Below are 22,865 nucleotides of genomic sequence, written 5' to 3'. Positions count from 1 at the left end.
ATATGCAATAAATTCTAGTAAAAATAATTTTTGTGTAAACTGTGATGAAATAAAATATGCAGCAAATGGCCCCCGTGGTATGTTCCTTAGGATATGTTGAATACTGCAGCATCACAATCCAGGGTGCTCATAGGTAATAAAGGCTGTTGGGAAAACTTTCCAAGTTACTTGGGTGTGGCATCCATAATACTGTCTCCCAGAGTTAGGCACTCGATGTCTTACTTTCCAAACATTTCGTGAGTTATACATACAGGGAGATGCAATTAGGTTACTACTGTATAGGCTGTTTTCACAGCTAATTATATAGCCTGGGTCATCTTGGCATTTTTTTGCAATGACTTTTATGACTACTTTCCACCAATAGGACTTTTTCATGCTATTAAATGTGGGTGAGCAAAATGAAACACCGATGATAGACTACATGGTCGTCTTGTGTGAGGTGGACTTTTCATATCTAATCTCAAATCTAGATTTGTAATGTCTGCATGTTTCCAGATAAAAAAGAAATGAAAGGCATGATACGGTCTTCACATCAGCCACAGCTCTACTCATGTTGGCGGGGAGGGCATCCAGGCTTACACAGATCATCACTGTGTCCACATGAGGGGCAGCCAGCTGGAATGACCAGCATATGTATGTACCCCCAACCAGAAAGCGTCAGGCTTCACAGGTCCACCTGGTTGCCTGCTGAGAGCCAACTATGGGACTAGCTCCACTCTAGTATTTAAGCATGTGGTGACAAAGGTGGGTATCTCTTCTCTGGCAAGAGAAGATGTTAGAGCACCAGTAGATAAACACCACCTCTGGGACTGAGCTACATAATGAGGATTAAAAACATATAATGAAATGTATAAAGGGCGAGCTATGGTGCACCTTGGTAGGTTTTGAAAGGTATTAATGACCTAAACACTTAGAAGCCTACGAATGTGTACTATATGGAATATATAGAGAGTCTCTTTGACTGGGTCCTCTTTCTCTCACTACTCCTGGACATCAGTTATCTTGGGTGATCTTCCCAATACCTTTTGTTTCCCATGAGCGTCATGGCTTCTGGTAGAGCAATATGCACCTGTCATAAGGAATGCTCATAATGGCCATTTGCTCTGAATTTTATTTCACGGGCTGGAAAGAATCCTGTTTTTGATTTCTTATTTTAAACATTATAAACTTATTTTTACTGAAGTTTATTGCATATTAATTAAGAATTATGTTATTGTATTAAAAAATATCTATTTAGGTGTAAGGGGGTGGAGAGATATGTTGGCCTGGAGATGGTATAAAGGAGGGCATGAATTGCATGGAGCCCTGGGTGTTACAAGGAAACAATGAATCTCGGAACACTGCATCAAACACTAATGATGTACTGTACAGTGACTAACATAACATAATAAAAAATAATAAAATAAAATAAAATGGGTTTAATATTTAAAAGAAGAACAGTTAGCCCCTGCACACAATTGAACAGATGATGTCTCCCAAGATCTGCCCTTTCCTTTCTTTCTGTCAGGTGCATTGTATGACTGAATGGTGAAGGGTTTGGACCAGAATTGGTTGAGTATGTATTAGATGTCAGGCCCTCCGTGCACAAAAACCCATGTAAGCCTTATAGAAGAACCCACTTCCCCACAAAGACACAGTCAGAGGGGCCCACATCACTCACCGGGGTCGCCTGAGGGTTGTTTGAATGACGTAATATCACTCCCCCGGGTCAGAGCACCTGTTTTTGAATGCACATCTGTTTTAGCTTCAAATCCACTGTCTTTCACTCTTGCGTTCTGCTTTTAGGACAATTCCAGGAATTGTGCAAGCTGTGTCAGTGGACTCAAACTGAAGGGACCCCAAAGGGAATGAATACATGTTAGATTTACTAATGCTAGAAGGTCTGCTTTCCTCTTGGTAATTCAGGAGCTAGCAGGGGACACAAATGAGGGAGAGACTTACTCTACCCGCGTGAAAGAGAATTTCCACCGTGGACATGGGCTGGGGTCTGAATGGGATGGGGAGCTGGGAACACCCTCCTTGGGGAACCAGGAAAGGTACTGAGTTGTAGCGGCTGGGCTAATGCACAACACTCATCCAGGAAAATCTGCTTCCCAGAGAAATTTCACCTTGAAATTGTTTCCGGCCTTTTAGGTTTTACCCTTAAAAGGGCCAGCTCTGGTATTATAGGTCGCCTCTTTTTGGAACTTTTAATTACTCCATTCCACTTTTAAGAGACTTGCAATAGCATCTGCTTTTGCAAATGGAAGGGAATCTGGAGAGGATTTTTTGCTTTTACAAAAGAGGTGGAAAGCAAAACCATCGTGTGCAGTGTCTGATTTGTAGGGCGCTGTCACAGGGACGACATGCCCTGGAGCAGTGGAGGTGGCCCCACCAGGCTCCTTCCCCAGGAGCCTCGCTCAACATCAAGCCACCGCAGCTCTGGTCTTTGGGGGCACCTGTGTTTCCCCTTGATTCCTGGAGTCCATTTGTCAGCAAGATGCATCCCCAGGCATCAGAAAAGCCTAAGAGAGGCTACTTTGGAGTCAGGAAATGCTCAAAAATATTTTCTGTACGTTAATGGCAATCGTGTTTTTTTTTTTTTTTAAATGTATGCACTTCACAATTTCTTTATGTTCAGTTAGCCAGTGTATAATCCTAAATTTTTGTTGTAATGTTCAACGATTCATTAGTATGCATTTTTGTTCACAAGAGGTTTCATAGGAATGCTCCACTTTGGGGAGGAACGTGTAACTTCTTCATTAATATGTTGGGGATGTATTCATTTATTAAAAAAATAAGGTTAAACTTTGCAATCTTTTTTTGTTTGTTTGTTTGTTTTAATTAAGTGCTTTTTGTCCAGTCTTGGGAAACCCTTTTCAAATATCACCATGGAAGATTCCTGATTTGTCTCCCACCTTGCCACTAATTAAAAGCATGTATACGCCCTTTCCTCATTCCTTAAATCTTTTCTTTTAAGATTTTATTTATTAAAAAAAAGATTTTATTTATTCATTTGAGAGAGAGACACAAGAGAGCACAAGCAGGGGGAGAGGGAGAAACAGACTCCCCAGTGAGCAGGGAGCCCGATGTGGGGTCCATCCCAGGACCCAGATATCCTGACCTGAGCCGAAGGCAGATGCTTAATGACTGAGCCCCCCAAGTGGCCCTCTTTCTTTAAATCTTATAGAAAGCAGGAAAAATCCTTCTCTATGACTCATGCTTTTCCTTGTTATGCTATAGTGTGTTTGTAGAAGACTCAAAAGCACAGACATTCTTAGCATGGGGTACATCCTGTGTGTCTTAAATGTCAAAGCCTATTTTTTTGTGTCAAAGTGATTTACAAGAACAGCATCCTGTGAAATGTGAGATTCCATTCTTGGCCATTACTTGCAAGTGTGTGGGAGTCTACATATATGGGGAAATGCCTCTGCTTTTTCTTATGTATTTTACACAGAATGGAGATTGAAAAAGGAGTAGAGCGGTTGCACTCATGGAAGAGGGTTTCAGAGGCCTTGCTTGGAGGTCTGTGTTTACGGTTATCGGCCCTACAATAATGGAATCTATATGAACACAGTTGGGTTCAAGCTGCCTCTACCAGCTGAGAGAAATCCCTATGTCCCATGTCACCCCACACCCCTGGCCACACGGGAGCATCCCTGAGGACGGGCAGAGCTCTACTTCCCAGTCTCCCTCAGGGCTTCGAAACCCAGATCACGAGGAAAGACAACCATGGGGACTGGATATCACACTCGGAGATGATCGCTGAAAATCTGTCACCAGTGCCCTTTGCCCACAAATAAAAATCTACACAACCTTGTAGAACATGCAGAATCAGCCATCGGTCTGTTTCCCCAGTCTCAGGTGGACTGGGAGCCACACCGAACCACCGGACCTTCTGAGACATCCAACGTCCTTTCAGACTTAATGGGGTTTCTGCTCTCGTGTTTCTTGTGCCCAGACCCCATGGGACCCGCAGATGGAAACTGCAGCTCTAGGTCTCCCTGGAAACTCTATTCCAAGACTGGTGCCTTTGTGGTCCTTTTCTCCGTGACCATGCAGGTTGTGTCTCCATTCTGGCCGGCCCCTTCATGCACCCTTGTGGGGACCCGGGAATATCAGCCACTACCTTGTTATTCTATGCCCATGCCAGCTCTCTCCTAGGGCTATATATGGTATAAACCCAGGGTCGTCGTCTTTGTTAGGTTTGCACTTGATCCCAGGACCTGGTGCCAAGCTCCTACAACTGTCTGTGGCGGGAGGAATGCCATCCCTGCATGGTTCTGGAGAGCACAGTGACATCAACACTGAGCACAGCACAAAACAAAGACAGGCTCTGTGTCTATTCCCTGCATTTGTTACATCTCAGGTTTCTCGTATCTAATATATGCGTCGGGTTTACAGTATTATTTCAGAGAACGATTCCGAATCTTAGATGGGATATTGCATTTATTAATCTATTCCAGAAGCTCTACTGAGCCCTGACCCTGTGCAGCCCAAGGGAAGGACTTTGGAATAAAGCCATGAACAGGATGCATTTTTCTCCTTAAGTCCCTCAAATTGTCTAAAGAAAATTCTAATGTAAATCATTTTTTTTTAATACAGCATGACTCCATGAATCCACCTTTGCTAACCTGCAGATATGGGGAGTGGAGGTCACGTGTGTGGGAAAATGGCTAAGCAGTGGCATTTCTCCCGTGGCCCATCCCATGTCCCAGACATGTTCTCTCTGCCTTAGAGTCGTGGGGACCTTCTCTGGTTCAGCTCTGTTTCCTGGGTTCCCTCCACGGAGACACAGAGCTCCATGGGCTACAGGTGCCCCTTACCTAATGAGGGAACGCTGAGGCTGTGTGCACAGAGGACATCTGCATACCTCAGTTCAAAAAACCCCAAGGCAGAGTCCGGGGGAAAAGGAGCCATAATAATGCAGGGCATAACGGCTGAATGAAAACCCACCCAGATCCTTTTGAAAACCACAAACAGGAAGGAAAGTGCTGTGTCAGTGGCTGTTGCATTTGCGGTTTTTGAGGTTTGAACTTTTTTTTTTTTTTTTTTTTTTTTTTTTTTTTTTTTTTTTGCTGTAGGGTGGAAGGAGCTTGGCTGGAGGACATTGTGGACCCCAGAGCTGAACCAGACGCTGAGGCCCAGGGAGAGCTGAGAGTCTTCGAGAGAATGACGAGGGACCCAGCTAGGAACGACAATATGGATGCCCTGGGGACAGTTAGGGGAGGTGAGCGTGGTGGAATGTCCATAGGAGGGAGGATCCCGTGCTGTTGGAGAAGACAGGACACCAAGGGAGAGGAGAACTGGAGAAGAGGTACTTGTGAGTCAGGGTGGATTTGAAATGAGGCAAACTGAAAAGGACAGGGGAGACTCCAGGAGAGTGTGCCAGAATGGGGCTGTGTCCCTACAAGGACATGTTCTGTTCACCTTAGCAGAAAGATTTCAAGAAAATACAAACTTCAGTTAGACCAACCCTATTGAACAAAAAAGCACCCAGGTGGTCACTTCTCATGGCATTTGTAAACACAACAAAATCAAATTATAATCCGTTGCACTCATTACCTGCACGGACGGGCTCCAAGGGAAGCGTCTTTCTAAGAACAATGAGGGCACAGACCTCATTCCTCAGCCAAGGAGTCTTGAGACAAAGCAGAGCTTAAACTCAGCTGCCCTAGAACCCTACGGGGAAGAACCGCTGTCTGATGTCCGCTTGCTCACTCAGCCAGGGTCTCCTGGGTGTACAAACAGGCGTTGCTCTTCACGGTACTGGGAACATAGCATTGCATAAGGTGGAAAATGCTCTCCCGCCCTGTGGAGCTAAGCTCTGTGTGGCCATCCTTCTCCCACCGATCGTGCCCTTTTTGTTTAGGTGACTATATGCAGGGACTTGTGCCCGAGCCTGGACCAGATGCGTGGTGCCCATGAGTCTGTCTTATCCTTGAACGGCACTGCCGGAGGGACACCCACCGTGTCCTCCCATTTCAGAGGACGCTTGGCAGGCAGAGGGGGACACGGCCTTCTCCAAGTCCCCTGAGCTAGAAAGGGGCGCAGTCCTCCGCGAGAGCCGGCGTCTGTGTCTGCACTGAGAATCCCAGCGCCCTTCCTCCTTCTCTGACTTCTCGTCTCTGCTGCTGTGCTCACACTCATGTCGTTTGCACTCAGAGAAATCTAGTTTGTTTATGAAACTGGCCTTGGGCAGATGACCTCGAGCCTTCAGACGGTGCCCAGTACCAAGCTTCGGGGCAAGCCCTCGTCCTTAGAATAAGGACCCACGTATGCTGAGCAGGTGGCTCAGGAGGGGAAGCATAGGACCGGGGTTCTGCTCAGGTCATGATCTCGGGGTTATAAGATCAAAGCCCTCCTCCTTGTTGGGGGGGGGTCCTCGCCCAGCGGGTAGTCTGCGGGACACTCCCCCACCCTCTGCCCCTCCCCTCACTCTCAAATACATAAATAAATCTTTAAAAACAAATGAATAAGGACCGCAGACTTCACAGGAGCCCCAGAGACCTGAGTCATCTGCCCCCGCCTCTGACTGGGGGACCTTATCTCTGGCTCCTCCTCCTCATCTGGCCACGCACAGCCTGCCTAGAGGGCTCTGCTCACAGGGCTGATTCCTGCTGTCTCCCACCACAGTTCACATGTGTGTGCCCTGCAGCCGCTGAGCGCTCTGTCCTAGGCTTCCCTTCCTGCTTGCTCCTTGGATGGCCCTTCCATTGTTAGCCCAGAGACCACGGGGAGCCTCACCCAACCCGGCAGGCTAGCTCAGAGTCCCCTCATGTTCCTGTAGCTGCTCAGCTTCCTCCCAGCCACGACTCTGTAATTGCACAAGGTCTCTTGATGCACCCTGAGGCTCCCTGGGAGCTGGGACATAACGCTTTGAACTTGCCCTTGTGTCTGGGCCTCCGGTACCCACAACACGTGTTGTGGTCAGACTGGATGACTTGGTACAGGCATTCGCACCATCACTCCAAGTTCAGCAGAACAGAAATCACATTTTGCTCCAGGAGGGACCCTCCCTGCTTTTGCCACCTCACCGTATTTTCCCAAACGGGGATCACATCCTCTTTTAGGTTTCTCCCGCCCCTTACTCACCTATCCAGGCACCACCACATAAGCCCATCTGCTCACGTCTTTATCCTGAGCTGAGTCGTGGAGGGTAAGAAGTTAAAGTTTGGCAAACATTATAAGAAATTATTATGCTGTATAAGAAGGGCTAGGTGGCTCAGGCGGTGAAGCGTCTGCCTCGGGCTCAGGTCAGGATCCCGGGTCCTCTGACTGAACCCCACATGGGGCTCCCTGCTCTGCTTTCCCTCTCTAGCTTCCCCTGCTTGTGCTCTTTCTCTGTCAAATAAATAAATAAATAAAATCTTCCAAAAAAGAGAAATTATTTTGCCTTACAGGATAAGGAAGCCGTGGGGTAGTTCAGAAAAATAATGGAAGGAATTCTCCCAGTGCCCTAGCAGTGAGAACAGGAGTAGGGGCTCCATTCAGACATCAGGGGAGGGGTTCCCCTACACAACCCAGGGGGACCGAAATGTGAATTCTGTCCTTGAAACCAAGGGCTGGGCTGTGACTTGCTGCCAGGAGGGGCTCTGCTGGGCCCTTGAACCGGAGCCAGGGATGAAAGCCAGGCTGTGCTGGCGTCTCCGGAGGCTGTGTGCTCCTCCCTTCCAAGCCAGACGGTGAGCGCAGATAACCTGGCCGCCGAGGAGGGCCGCGCCGCATTAGCAGGCGGCCATGGCCTCAGGGGCGCCCGGGGAACGGCTGCGCGACGAGGCCCGCTGCCCTGTGTGCCTGGACTTCCTGCAGGACCCAGTCAGCGTGGCCTGCGGCCACAGCTTCTGCCGCAGGTGCATCTCCGAGTTCTGCGAGAAGTCGGCCAGCACGCAGGGCGGACTGTACACCTGCCCTCAGTGCCGCGGCCCCTTCGGGCTGGACAGCTTGCGGCCCAACCGGCAGCTGGCCAGCCTGGTGGATGGCGTGCGGCAGCTAGGGCTGGGCGCGGGGCCCGTGGGTGTGCACCAGTGCGCGCGACACCGCGAGGACTTGACCCTCTTCTGCGAGGATGACCAGGAGGCCCTGTGCTGGGTCTGCGACACCACCCTGGAGCACAGGGACCACCGCACCGTGCCGCTGCAGGAGGCCGCCAGGGGTTACCAGGTGAGAACCCAGGCTCCGCAGGGCAAGTGCAGGAGGCCGCCAGGGGTTACCAGGTGAGAGCCTTGTGCTCTCCGCAGGGCGCAGGTGCAGAAACCCTGATGGGAGCAGCGAGGGCCGCGTTTTAGGGGCAAACCCAGAGGACAGCATCCTGACCTGAAGGACTCCTCCCAGCTCCGCTGTCCCTCCCAGCTCAGTGCAAGCTAGGCCTCCTTGTCTGGCCCTATGGTGACCCCCCAGGGACCTCTGTTCAGGAGCTCAAACGCACCTGCTTCACCTGACCAGATCACTGGAGACGGTCCCCTGTCCCTGAAGCCTTCCCTTCCGCAGCCCTTGGCTGCCATCCTGGCCTCGTTCTCCGCGATGCTGACATTCCTGTCCCAGACTAGAGCTCTACTGTGGGGGGCCGGACTTGCCAGTGCGTGGGGTGGGGGGGCAGGCTTTCCAGTGCGGTCCGGGTTACAGTTGCCCATCTTTACTGCCCGTGCTTCCTAAGCTGGCCAAATAACGTCCTGTTTCCCGTAGTGCTTATCTCCATGTTAGTTAAAACTGTCACCAAAACAACCCTGGGCTCCGCACACTAGCATCTGCCCAGTGCACAGCTCTTATCTCCTGTAAGGCCTGCAGTGGCATGTGTCCCCTGAAGTAAGGATCCCAGGAGCTAAGTCCATTCAACGCACATTCCGGGGCTGACGACGTGAGCACCCTCAATGAAGAGGGGACTGGTATTGGAGGAGTTGGCCCCCGAACGGGCCTCTGTGAAACTCTAATAGAATTCCCCGTACTGGTGCTCTTCCAAAGCTCTTTGACATGTTCTGATCACATTTCAATGCCCAGTATCTGGAACTCCCACTACCGGGAAGGAGATGGTAGCGGTCTTCCAGTCTTCAGTCTGCCTACGTGGTTAACTGAAGTATTGTCACAATGAGATACATTGCAAACATTGGACTTCCTCAACTTTATTATTTTATTATTATTATTATTATTATTATTTTAACTTTGATTCTTTTAAATCAAGGTTTTGGAATACTGCCCACCTGCCCACCTCAACTTCCTTCTTGACATACCTGGAAACATCTCTTAGCTTTTCTTTCTTTCTTTCCTTCTTTTTTTTTTTTTTCTTTTTTTTACTTCGGTTGTCATCTACAAGATCCAGCTGCCGGGTCCTTTCCAGCTACTTTTGAAGTATGTTGTTCCTGCTTTCTTTTTACCAGAAGTGACCTAACCCTAACATGGCTGTACATAATATGTCTAAAGACGTTCCGTATGTTTCAGTAATCCTTAACTAAATATTTGTTAAACGTCTTAGCCTCTAAGTCAAGACTTCCTAGGGCCCTAAGTTCTGTTTTTACACTTCTTGTCTCAGCTAACCATGAAGTCCTGCAAAACTAGCCTAATCACTGTTGTCCTCAAACAAGCCACATCTTTTTCAGTTCCTTGCTTTAAAAAAAAAAAATTAAAATTTCTTTTCAGTGTTCCAGAATACATTTTTTAGGCACCACACCCAGTGTTCCATGCAATACATGCCCTCCACAATACCCACCACCAGCCTCACCCAGACTTTCCTCCATCCCCTCCAAAACCCTCAGTTAGTTCCTCAGAGTCCACAGTCTCTCATGTTTTGTCTCCCCCTCCAATATCCCCCAAGTCACTTCTCCTCTCCAACTCCCAATGCCCTCCACATTATTCCTTATGCTCCACAAGTAAGCGAAACCATATGATGATTGACTCTCTCTGCTTGACTTATTTCACTCAACATAATCTCTTCCAGTCCTGTCCATGTTGCTACAAAAGTTGGGTATTCGTCCTTTCTGATGGAGGCATAATACTCCATAGTGTATATGGACCACATCTTCCTTATCCATTCATCCGTTGAAGGGCATCTTGGTTCTTTCCACAGTTTGGCGACTGTGGCCATTGCTGCTATGAACATTGGGGTACAGATGGCCCTTGTCTACCTCCTTGCTTTTGATCACAGTTTCTTCTGCCTAAGGGAGCTTTTTCTCTATCTATAGGTGTCAAAGTTCTATTTCTTGCAAAAAATGCCACTTCAGGGATGCCTGGGTGACTTAGATGGTTAAGTGTCTGCCTTCAGCGCAGGTCATGATCTCAGGGGTCCTAGGATCCAGTACCACATCAGGCTCCCTGCTCAGTGGGGAGCCAGTTTACATGCTTCTCCCCCTCCTGTTCTCTCTCTCTCTCTCTTCTATCTCTCTGACAAATAAACAAGTAAAATCTTTTTAAAAATACCACTTCTCTCATCTTGTCAAATACTTTCATAAATCATCCTGCTAGTTTTTGTGCAAACTAATGGATAAACTTGTAACAATCTCTTTTAAAGGCAGTTGTTGTGTAAGACTTATTAAATGACTTAGGGAAGAGTTTCTTTTCTCCCATTTTTTTCATAAGATTTATTGAATGACTTAGGAAGAATATAAAAATGTGAGTATATGTGTATCTTTATGGTTGTTCTCTATAGACAAAATATATGTGTTTACCTCTAGCAGGGGTTGTAGGGTTGAAAAAAGATTTAGTTTTATTTTTTTAATTCCTCATAGGTTTTATGATATTGTGTATCTCCTTTCCACTTAACAATTAGTACTTTACAAGGTTTCATTGACCAAATGACAATAAACAATTCTCTTTTTATAAAGCAATAAAAGCAAATAAAGCAATAAAAAATTTCAAAAAGTTCAAATATATAGCTATAATAGGAAGCACAACCAAGCACGAGTACTGAACATTTGTTGCTATGTAATTTTTAATATACTTATACACTTTTTTAAATTAGTGCCATATTACATAAAATATACTTATCTTAATTGACTTTGTAATTGTGAATGTTAATTGCCATTCAATATTCTGCAGCATCCTATTTTGATCCCATCATGTCAATATAAAATTCATTTTTCTCACTCTCCTATTTTTGACATTTGGTAAGTTACTTCTACTATTTTAAATAATGCTGCAATGAACATATGTTTAGATAAATCCTTGATTATATCTGGCATTAGTATTTAAAATATATTCATATTTTACTTGATCATTGATGAGGCTGAACATTTTTATGTGCTTCCTGGGGCCTGTTTTAGTTGATCTTTGCATTTCCTGATATTTCTAGTTGATATGAGGTACTGAATTTGGGCATCTATAATGGGTTCAGCACATCTCTCCAAACAGGCAAAGCTCCAGACGGCCCTGGAGCTTGTAAGGAAGGAGATGGAGGAGACCTTCACTCAGGAGGCCAACCTGGGGAAGAAAACTGTCATTTGGAAGGTAAGAGAACCTTGGGACTTCGGACACATCCCAGTCTGGGTCATTAAATTACTCTTCAACCATCTTCCCTGCTGCACACTTTGGTTTCATTTACATGGTTGCTCTGGGGACACATCTGGGTCATCCTGGATCATCACATCCCCTCAAATTATGTTGTGTGTGTTCTTTATCTCTACCAGTACTTCCCCAATCCAAATTATAAATATAGTTTTACTGATCTTGAGTGTGCTATAACTCACTGCTCCATTCCAGTACCTACAGAAGAGTCTCAGACTATCTTTACTAGTTTAAAACATGTGTGTGTAAATGCATGTGTATTCATTGGACAAATGACATAATAAATACTTAATAGGATAGATATATCTATGAAATATAGCTAATATTGATCATTCTACATGTAGGAGGACAGTCTGAACTTTCAGCCTCTTGTCAGTAATCCATACACGTATCTTCTTTTTTTTTTTACACCCCATTTTTTCACTTACCTATTTACACACACACACACACATAGTGGTTCTCAGTCTTCCACTGACCTTCTCCTCTGCTTATGCTCTCTCTGCCAAATAAATAAGTAAAATCTTTAAGGCGTCACCGTTGCCATATTACTAACTAATGTTCAAGTTTCTAATGTCTGAGATTTTCTTTTCATATTTACCATCAGGTCTCTGTCATCTCTCTTCATGCTGATACGGTTGTTTTGACCCTGTTCTCATTCTAGTGACTACTTTTATGATGTATGTTAACGTCCTTGTGCTACTTATTTTGCTCAGCAGTTTAACAGATATTCCCTCTTAATCCCCGTACTCCTCCTGCCCCATAATTTAAATATGGTGGGAAACCTTGTGTGTAAAACCGCCTTGTCCCCAAGTCCATGGCAGGATGAGGGCTCAGATCCGGCAGCCTCTCTCAGACTGTCCGTCTGAAGGCCGTGTGTCCTCAGAGCAGCGCCTGCTTTCTGATATTGAGGAGAGGCAGCTCACGAGTGGGCAGAGTGAGGGTGCCCAGGGCTCAGCACCTTGCCGCCCCTGCCTGGCCCACACCTGCAGCACCTCTGGCGGGGATGGGCTTCCACGTGTCCCTCCAGGAGAAAGTGGAAATGCAGAGGCAGCGCTTCCGGCTGGAGTTCGAAAAGTACCGTGGGTTTCTGGCCCTGGAGGAGCAGCTGCAGCTGCGGCGGCTGGAGGAGGAGGAGCGAGCCACGCTGCAGAGACTCCGCGAGAACAAGAACCGGCTGGGGCAGCAGAGCAGGGCCCTGAGGGAGCTGGCCCAGGAGCTGGAGGAGAGGAGCCAGCGCCCAGCCCTGGAGCTGCTGGAGGTGAGCCCGGGTCCCTCGGCGGCGGGGTCGGACGGAGGCGAGCCCGGGTCCCTCGGCGGCGGGGTCGGACGGAGGCGAGCCCGGGTGCCTCGGCGGCGGGGTCGGACGGAGGCGAGCACGGGTCCCTCGGCGGCGGGGTCGGACGGAGGCGAGCCCGGGTCCCTCGGCGGCGGGGTCGGACGGAGGCGAGCCCGGGTCCCTCGGCGGCGGGGTCGGACGGAGGCGAGCCCGGGTCCCTCGGCGGCGGGGTCGGACGGAGGCGAGCCCGGGTGCCTCGGCGGCGGGGTCGGACGGAGGCGAGCCCGGGTCCCTCGGCGGCGGGGTCGGACGGAGGCGAGCCCGGGTCCCTCGGCGGCGGGGTCGGACGGAGGCGAGCCCGGGTCCCTCGGCGGCGGGGTCGGACGGAGGCGAGCCCGGGTGCCTCGACGGCGGGGTCGGACGGAGGCGAGCCCGGGTCCCTCGGCGGCGGGGTCGGACGGAGGCGAGCCCGGGTGCCTCGGCGGCGGGGTCGGACGGAGGCGAGCCCGGGTGCCTCGGCGGCGGGGTCGGACGGAGGCGAGCCCGGGTGCCTCGGCGGCGGGGTCGGACGGAGGCGAGCCCGGGTGCCTCGGCGGCGGGGTCGGACGGAGGCGAGCCCGGGTGCCTCGGCGGCGGGGTCGGACGGAGGCGAGCCCGGGTGCCTCGGCGGCGGGGTCGGACGGAGGCGAGCCCGGGTGCCTCGGCGGCGGTGTCGGACGGAGGCGAGCCCGGGTGCCTCGGCGGCGGTGTCGGACGGAGGCGAGCCCGGGTGCCTCGGCGGCGGGGTCGGACGGAGGCGAGCCCGGGTGCCTCGGCGGCGGGGTCGGACGGAGGCGAGCCCGGGTCCCTCGGCGGCGGGGTCGGACGGAGGCGAGCCCGGGTCCCTCGGCGGCTGGGTCAGCATGAGCTGATCCCGGGCCCCTCAGCCAAGCCAGGGCCACGTGAGAGACCACGGTGACACACAGACTCTTGCCACCACAATCCACTTGCTCCTTCATGCCTTTTAGGGAAAAGGACCCCCGACGTCAGTTTGGAAAGCACCTGAATTCTAAGTCCTAGCATCAGAATGAGAGGAGACTCTCAAGAATTGTGTAAGATGTCTCATCTTAGAGACCAAAATGAAATATTTTTTAAAAAAAATAAAGTTAATTTGATATCTAACCTATAAGGTTATACAAAAATATGGACAGGCAATGCTATGTGACCTGAAAAACAGTTTAAAATCTCCCAGTTAATCTGTCAATGTGCATAACCAATTCCAGAAGTCTTTGGTAACCCTTTTCTGTGTCAGTAGCTGAATGTATGAAAGAGGTCTTAAATTGTCCAGCTTGATGTTTTCCGGTTAAATTTTGTGGCAAACACAAATTTGCTTGTCCATATTGCTTGATGGGAAGGGGTTAAATGGGCTCCTTGCCATTTGCCCAAAGTGTGTAAGGGATTGTACAGCAGAAAGACAAAACAGGAAAAAAGGAAAATACTTGTTTTTAATCGTGCATGAGGTCATCAAAATCCCAAGTGTATTGAGAAAGCCCTCGTTGATAACGCATGTGTATTATCATGATAGGACGCACGGCAATAGGAAATTCTGGGCACGATGACTCAGGCGGCAGATTCTGATCGAAGTACCCCCACCCTCATCCACGCGCTGACCCTCAGAGTCCACCATGAGTTAGCTCCTGACACTGAAACTGCCCTGAAATCTCCATATTAACTATCTTCACAGGTTACGTAGTGGGCAGTTCATTAATGGAATGAACTCACAGAACATTTTTATTGATTTTGTCTTGATAGTTCATTTTGTCTTCTATACAGTCATATATATATAAGCAACACTTATATTTATTATTTTTTTTATTTTTATTATTACAATTGCTAGGCTTATTTTCATGGGAACAAACTGAACATCAGAAGGGAAATAATTTCTGAATTTCAGATAGTAAATATACACAGAACTTTCATATTTTGCATAATGACATCTATCACCTTATTTTACTGTATTTCAAAACACAACATTGAGAAAAAGAATTTATTAGCAGAATTACACTACAAATCTTATGGGAGAATTTATTCTATATTTATTTTCATTTTTATATCCATCTTTTGCTTTCCTCCTCAGTACCGGTAAGCAGCATTTTACCCCCAAAATGAGGCAGAGGCCAAAAACAAGGCCCGCCACCCCATAAAAAGAAAAGTCAATTATCTTCTTGCTTTTGTGCCTTCTCAAAATTTATCTGACACTGTGACTATTTTTAGAGGGAAAAGGAAAATGTAAAACAGGTGACTTATTTAAATAATGTCCTTTGAGATTAAACATTGGAATTAATTAGTAACTTCCCTTTTTTATCCCATTAGGTAACAAACTCACCCATGAGTTCGTAGCTATGGTGTGGTGGTTCAAAGAAAGAGGAATTTGGGTTGTTTGTGTTTTTTTTTTTACAGAGACATTGGGAGTAAAATTTTTGGTCTATACCTTTCTTCATCCCTCAACTAAATTCTGGAGATATTTAAGGTCTATTTTTACCCAAGTTCCTTCTACATTTGTCACAGAACATAACTCTTTACTAATATATTCAAATGCCAGAATTATCAATTCAGAAAACAGTTAAAGTGGTTGATACCATTGGAATTAACCTAAACTTGGTGTGGTCTGACTTCCCTATAGTAGGGGCCAACAGATTTTAAAATTGTTGAGAGACACTCACATCTCCTACAGTTTTATCTTCATACGGGACAATGTCTGGTTATTCCTAAAGCAGGGTTGGTGGTTTGTTTCTGTCAGACACAGTCCGGAGGTATAACTCATCCCTGCCTCTGTTTCCCCTTTCCTTCCAGGGTGTGAGAGGAGCCTTGAGCAGGTATATTCCTTTCCGAACCAGGGACCGGGCTAGGGAGGACAAGGATGCAGGTGCATGAACCCTACTGAGAACTTTCACTTCTCTGACCTTCTCAGAAGTAAGGATGTCACACAGCCAGAACTGGAGCCTGTCCCCATGGAGCTGAGGACAACATGTCGCATCCCTGGGATGAGGGAAATGTTGAGGAAGTTCCAAGGTGGGTTGCGTCTTTGAGCCGGGACGACCGCAATGTCTATGTAGGGTTCAGGGGTTTCTACGGTTTGTCACCGTGCAGGTCAGGCTGCAGTCACAGAACCCAAAGTTTAGTTTTGATTTTTAAGTTGCATTTATTTATTTGAAAGACAGAGAGTGGGAGAGAGTGACCCAAGCAGACTGTTCACTGGGGGTGGAACCTCATGTGGGACTTGATCTCGCGACTCCCAGATCAGACCTGAGCTAAAACCAAGACTGAGCCTCCAGGCTCCCTAGCAAAGGTCTATTTTTAGATGATGTCACTGGTTTACTAGGGATTGCAGACAATTTTGTTTCACCTTACCTCCCTCTGGGACCCGTGCAGATAGGGCCCCACGTCCTTTCTGTTGCTGGTGGCCCTGGAAAGGGTCAGGTTAGGGTGGATTAGGCACTGGTCCTAAGGGGATCCACACTAAAGTGGCACACAGCTTCCCTGAAGATTTTAAGGACTGCAGTGGGTCCCATGGTCAAGCCAAGTTAGAAGGGGGGCCGGAGAGAGCACCATGTTCAGAAGCAAGAGAACAGGGGTATTTGTGTAAAGTCATAAAGAGTAGCAGAGTCCCTAACCCCCATTTAAGCTCCGTTTAGTTATCACAATAGGCTTGAAAGTGAGGTTCCTGGCTTATTAGCTATGATCTGAGTAACACTAGTTCCAATGAATAATTATTTCCCTATTTATAAAATGCTGAAAAAATGTATACAAATGTGAAAAAGCAATACAATGTATACAAATGTGAAAAATGTATACAATGTATGCAAATGTATGCAAATGTGAAAAAACAATGAAATGCATACATTGCACACAAACTGACTAATTACTGGTTTCATTACTTAGAAGGAAGCTTCAACCCATAATGAGAAAACCCATTTTAGCACCCCTATTCAATGATGGGCAGATTAACATGTATTAACGACATGACTTCTTGAAATTTATTACGCTCCCATAATCAGTGTCCTCATATTCCTATTTTTAATGAATTGAATAATTAATGGATCAATTCAATAAATGTCCTGTATTTTGTTCCACACACTTTTCTAAGTATTGAAATATATTATTTGGCAATAAAAAAAAATCCTACAAATCCATAACTTCATGTTTTCATGTTGTACATATTTACGTAAAAAAGGACAGAAAGTTAGAAGATGGACAGAATATTGGGAGAAAAAATAAGGTCAGGGTGGCCAAAAGTTTTCTAATTTTGAATTTAATGATCAAGGAAGGCGCCTTGGGGTTAACTCATCACATATCTGATGTGGAGGAAAACCTTTCAAGCAGCAGAAACAAGGAGTGCACAGGCCTGAGGCAGAAATACGGAAGTGTGTTCCAGGAGTGATGAGGAGGTCTGTGTGGCTGGGGAGGAGTACGCAAAGGCAGGATCAGAGAGGCCAAGGGAAGTCCAGCTAGCACAGGGTGCTACGGGCAGGGCACTGGGACCAGGATGATTTACCTTCTGGTGAAACAGGAAATCCAGGGAAAGTAGAAAATGCAGGAATAACATGACTAGATTAATGTTTTGAGAGTCTTACTCTGAATTTGAATTAATTCAAAGGGGCAAGGCTTCCAGTGGGCAAAGCCACTAGGAACCCTTGCTATAATTCCGTCAGAGATGATGATGGTTTGATTAACATGGGAGTATTACCCCAGGGGCTGAGATGTGGAGTGTGGACAGAATCTTGGTCAGATTCAGAGGTAGAGCGGCCAAACTCTGCCGGGGGATTAGATACACGTTGTCAGAGAAAGAGACAAGTCAGAAATGATGCCAGAAGTTGTTTTTTACATAGACAGTTAAAGCTGCAGGTGTGGCAGAGGGAGGAGTTGGGTTTTGAATGTATCAATGTGGTGATGTATGTTAAAAGTCCAGAATTTGATGTCAGGTAAGAAGATGATTCTGCAAATGCAGAGTTTTGGGAGAAAGGTCAAATGTAGAGACAAGCATTTGGAGTCAGTAAGTAAATGAGTGGAATTGAATCCAAGCAATGATCCAGCCAGCCCAGAACACATTGAGAGGGAGCTGAGAAAAAAAGAAGTCCCGGTCCTGGAGCCATTGGAGGGAGAAGAGGGGGAAACAGCCAAGGAGACCAGGAAGGAGTGATGAGTAGGGAGGGAAGGAAAGTGCGATGATCAGTGTCTTTGGGAAAGAGAAAGGAGGTTTTCCAGAACGCAGGGATTCTCAACAGCACTGAATGCTGCAGAAAAGTAATTTAAGCTGAACTCCAATGACTACTCACCAGTGTGGAGGTCACTGGGAATTTACATTAGAGTCCCATTATAGCGTGATGAGAAACTGAGTATAGGAGATGATCTATGGAGACAGGGGACGCTGGGAATCAGAGAGGATTTTGGAGGGGAGGGGGGCGGGGGGTTGGGTGAGCTTGGTTGTGGGCATTAAGGAAGGTATGTATTGCATGGAGCACTGGGTGTGATGCATAAACAATGCATCTTGGAACACTGAAAAAATTAAATTAAATTAAAAAAAAAGAAATAGAAAAAAAGAGAGAGAGAGAAAGGTAGGGAAGCAATTGGGGATAGACCCTATTCACAACCATTTCACAGGTTTATTTTCTTATAAATGGAACAAGGACATGTGCTGGGGTGGACGTGATGTGTAAAGACAACAGATACTGAGTAGGCCTAACACGGTTCCATGGAAACCCACCTGTCAGTCTGTTATGACCTCTGGATTGGGGAGGTCACATGAACTCTGACTTCAAGTCTCCTCCTCTATAAAGTGGAGATGATATTAGTCAGCTTGGGGGTGGTTAAACAGGTTAGTAGTGATGATATAGTACATACATGACCCACTCGGGTTGGGGTGTCAACACAAGACCCACAGACGTGGATTTACAGACAAATTTGTTATTATTATGATATTTTAAAAAACTTATTAATGAAATTTGTCATTTTTGAGTGCTTCTAAACAGAAGACACAGGCTATTTTCCATCCTTCTTCCCTGCAGAGATTTTACTCATAAATGGGTTTACTAATGTGCCTGAGTAAAATGTCACATCCGTGCCCTGGGACTTCACAGTATCAGTATTGGTTTTCTATCGTCGTGTAACAAATTACCACTGAGTTCATTACTTAAATCCACCTGCATTTATTGGGTCATAGTTACATGGACCAGACATTTACGTGAGATCAGCTTGTTTCTCTGCTTAGTTTTCACAAGATCCATATGAAGGTGTTGGCTAGGCTGGGCTCCTCTGCAGACCCTGGGGAGAGGCCCACCCCCAAGCTTATTCAGAAGAGTTTATGAGCAGAATGTTGTTATGACAGCTGTGGGACTGAGATCCCCGTGTCCCTGCTGGCTGTCCGCTGGAGGTCACGGCCCTTTCTCCTCATGGGGCCCCCTCTGTCTTCAAAGCCAGCAAGGGCACATTAGATTCCAATCTCTCTGACTCCCCGTTCTGCCGCCAGCCTGACAGCTGGAGAGAACTGTCTGATTTTAAGGGCTCTTGGGATTAGAGGAGATCCACCCAGATCCTGTTCTTGTCATAAAATATAATCATGAGAGTAGCACCAGGGGCTGTAGGTCATGGGGCCATCTTAGAATTCTGCCTACCAGAGTGACATAACATTGGAAGTGGTAGGTTTCAAATTAATGACATGTTCCTGTGGATTTTGAGAAGAAAATAAGTAAATACAAAAGATCTCCCTAAGAGCACCCAAGTGCTCTGAATGCAGGTGACAGGAATCTAAATAACTGTGCTGATAGTTCATCGTGTCATTGACAGTTGTGTTTACTGGCATAGTGATGAGTCCTGAATGATGCAGAGGTAGCAATGAGGAGTCTACTAGTGATCTCCAGGGTCAAATATTACTTTGCTTTCTTTGGACTCATTTGAGAAGGAAGAGTGAGGACAGGTATGGCTATTATATGAGATATTGTGCTTCCTAGTCTTTTACCAGTCTTCTCTGACCATTCCCCTGTCCCCCCGAATCCTTCCTACAGTTGATGTCAAGCTGGACCCCGTCACCGCGCACCCCAGCCTCCTCTTGACGGCCGATCTGCGCAGCGTGCAAGATGGAGAGCTGTGGAGGGAGCTCCCCAACAACCCCGAGCGATTTGACACATGGCCCTGTATCCTGGGTCTGCAGACCTTCTCCTCGGGGAGGCATTACTGGGAAGTCCTGGTGGGAGACAGAGCAGAATGGGGCTTGGGTATCTGTCAGGAGACCATGCCCAGGAAGGGGGAGACCACACCGTCTCCTGAGAATGGGGTCTGGGCCATGTGGCTGCTAAAAGGGAACGAATACATGGTCCTTGCCTCTCCATCGGTGCCTCTCCTCCATCTGGACCGGCCTCGTTGCATCGGGATCTTTCTGGACTACGAAGCAGGGGAAATCTCCTTTTACAATGTGACGAATGGGTCTTACATCTACACGTTCAATCAGCTGTTCTCTGGTATTCTCCGACCTTATTTCTTCATCTGTGACACGATTCCTCTTACGTTGCTATCTATGACAGACATGGAGTCAGGAGACTGGGCGTGCGGGGGTCATCTTGACTCTGCATCCAGTGTAGGACACGATTGCTCCTAAAATTCACTTCCTGAGGAGTTCCTGCCCAGCAGAACTTCCTGGAGCGGAATGAGGGTACAGACATGCTGGGCCCCAGCAAATGCCCCCATTCAGACCAGTTCTTTAATCCTTCCTGCTACGGACATTTTTTTCCATCAGGACAAAACAGAAAACATTAAATATTTACATTTGGAGGAGAATTATAGAATACACATATATTTATAATATGTAACTATATATTAGAAATAAACATGTAAATATAATTTATAATTATATTTAATATAAATATGCATTTATATATAAATTTATATAATTATAAATTTATATATAAATATATAATTATAAAATAATAATTATAAATTTATATATCATATATACTTTATATAAATATAAAATTTAGATATAAATATAAATTTATAAAATTACATAAATTTATACATGTATATTTATATTAAATATGATTATAAATTATATTTACATGCTTATTTCTAATATATATTTACATATTATAAATATATGTGTATTCTATAATTCTCCAAATTTATATATAAATTATATTATTATATTTATATAATATGTAAATATTATATAAATATATATTTATATTATATTTATATACAAGCATATATATTATATACATTTATATATAAATACATATATTTATTTATATATTTATATATAAATATATATTTATATTATATAAATATACATTTATATTTATATAACTATATAATGATTATATACATATATTATGACTTATATTTATATATAAATATATATTCACATATACTTTATAAATAAATTATATACGAATAATAAATATATATATTTAATTTTGTAAGTGATGATTTCTACAGCTCGCGTGGAACTTGAACTCATTACCTGAGGTCAAGACTCACATGCTCTTCTGGCTGAGCTGGCCAGGCACCCACATAGATCATAATTTTAGAAATGGAGCAGACTACCTCAGTCTTCCAAAGGGTGCTACCCATTCTCTTGATGAGGCTTTGTCCAAGTCAACGGAGCTTGTGTTAAAGATTTCTAGACATTCATTATAATTGCTCATTCCTTTAAATCTCCTTTCATTCCAACTCTTATTAAGAAGAAGAAATATCATTTTTTTAAGAAATGGCAACACTTAAATTGGTGGAGAACAGTCCAATATCACTCCAGCATCAGATCCATAATTCTGTATCTCCTCCTCTCTCAGTCTGCCTCTCCCTGTCTGCCTCTGTCTCTTTCTCTCTTTCTTGCTCCTGACTTTTTATTTAATGTTTTATCCCTATGATTGATAATCTCTTTCCTTCTAGATTAACAAATTCAGAACCATTTCTTTTTACGTTCAATTCTTCTATGACTATATTCATTTACTTTCTAAATCCTCTTTAAACTGGACTAATTTATAAGGTTTATGAAATCCATTCATCTGATTCCAATATAATTGATTATGACCCCAGATCCATCTAGGACTACAACTTTTTCCTTTATCTTTAGGGACATTTTTTGTTTTAGAGTAGAAATTTCTCAGAATTCTGATTCAGCTCATTCTTTTACTTGGCTATTTATCAGTAGCAAGACCTCAAACAAATAAACCCTTTGTCTTTAGATCTGAGCAACTTAATATGGTTCCTATAAGGGAAATAATAATAAGGACCTTTCAATGCTCTGGCAAATACTTAAGATCATGATTGATATGACTGTTTTTAATTAGACTTATATACTTAAATACAACATAAAGATGATGATGGTGAATGGATAATGATATTTGACTTATTTTAAAGTGTACTCTACTTCCTAAAAAAAAATTTTTTTTAATCATTGAAGGCTAACTTTGCTGCGGTGTTTCTATACATCTGTGTCTAATAATTGCCAGACAGGGGGTAAAATACTTCAATGCTAAATGTTTAAATACCATACAATTGTTAATTAATGGGAAATTTAGTTAACATGACTTTGATAATAATCTGCCAACACTTTAATCCTCCTCTTTAACTCCACCTTGAACTTTAACATATTTTTCTCTTCCTAAAAGATCTCTTTGACTAAAATCTTTCATTTACTTTCCAATAACATCATTAACATAGTTTTCTTTCTAGAGTTTTCAAACATTTTTCTTTTTCTTGCCAGGCTTTTTACATTTGGAGGGTTATCCTAAAGTATAATAATTTTAATGGAGTAATCTCATAAACTCTATTTCCAGGTGGTTCTACCTACTTTGTTGATGAGTCCTTGTATTAAACAGATTTCTGTGCGTTCATGTGTGATGCATTTTGTTTGATCATAAGGAAGCAAGTCCCCTCTTCATCTCTCTTCTCCAGATGGAGGTAATAATAATGTATTCTTTATGCCTCCTGTTGATATTTTATAGACCACACATACCTGAGGCCTCTTCTGTGCATGATCTGAGTAGAGAAGAGGCTCATGCCCTGGGTTTCCATTCCCACTTCCCCATCCTCAGGGATTAACCAGGAGCTGGCAATTTATTGAGCATAACACCTACTCACATCG

At 45.2% G+C, this 22,865-nt stretch overlaps 1 protein-coding gene across 1 annotated transcript; it reads left to right on the top strand.

Annotated features, from left to right (window-relative positions):
• Positions 1 to 7,719: 7,719 nt before the first annotated feature.
• On the top strand, positions 7,720 to 20,378 carry TRIM58 (tripartite motif containing 58; the record flags this gene model as incomplete). Its single annotated transcript, XM_080803807.1, has 6 exons — positions 7,720 to 8,142; positions 11,320 to 11,415; positions 12,500 to 12,730; positions 15,581 to 15,603; positions 15,699 to 15,799; positions 19,789 to 20,378. The coding sequence occupies 6 exons, from the start codon at positions 7,720 to 7,722 to the stop codon at positions 20,376 to 20,378; spliced, it is 1,464 nt and encodes a 487-aa protein (XP_080659933.1).
• Positions 20,379 to 22,865: the final 2,487 nt, after the last annotated feature.

The sequence above is a fragment of the Martes martes genome (assembly GCF_963455335.1).
Source record: "Martes martes genome assembly, chromosome: 5".
NCBI classification, from domain to species: domain Eukaryota; kingdom Metazoa; phylum Chordata; class Mammalia; order Carnivora; family Mustelidae; genus Martes; species Martes martes.
Note: the sequence above shows the minus strand (reverse complement) of the source record. Positions and strands in the feature narration are given on the sequence as shown.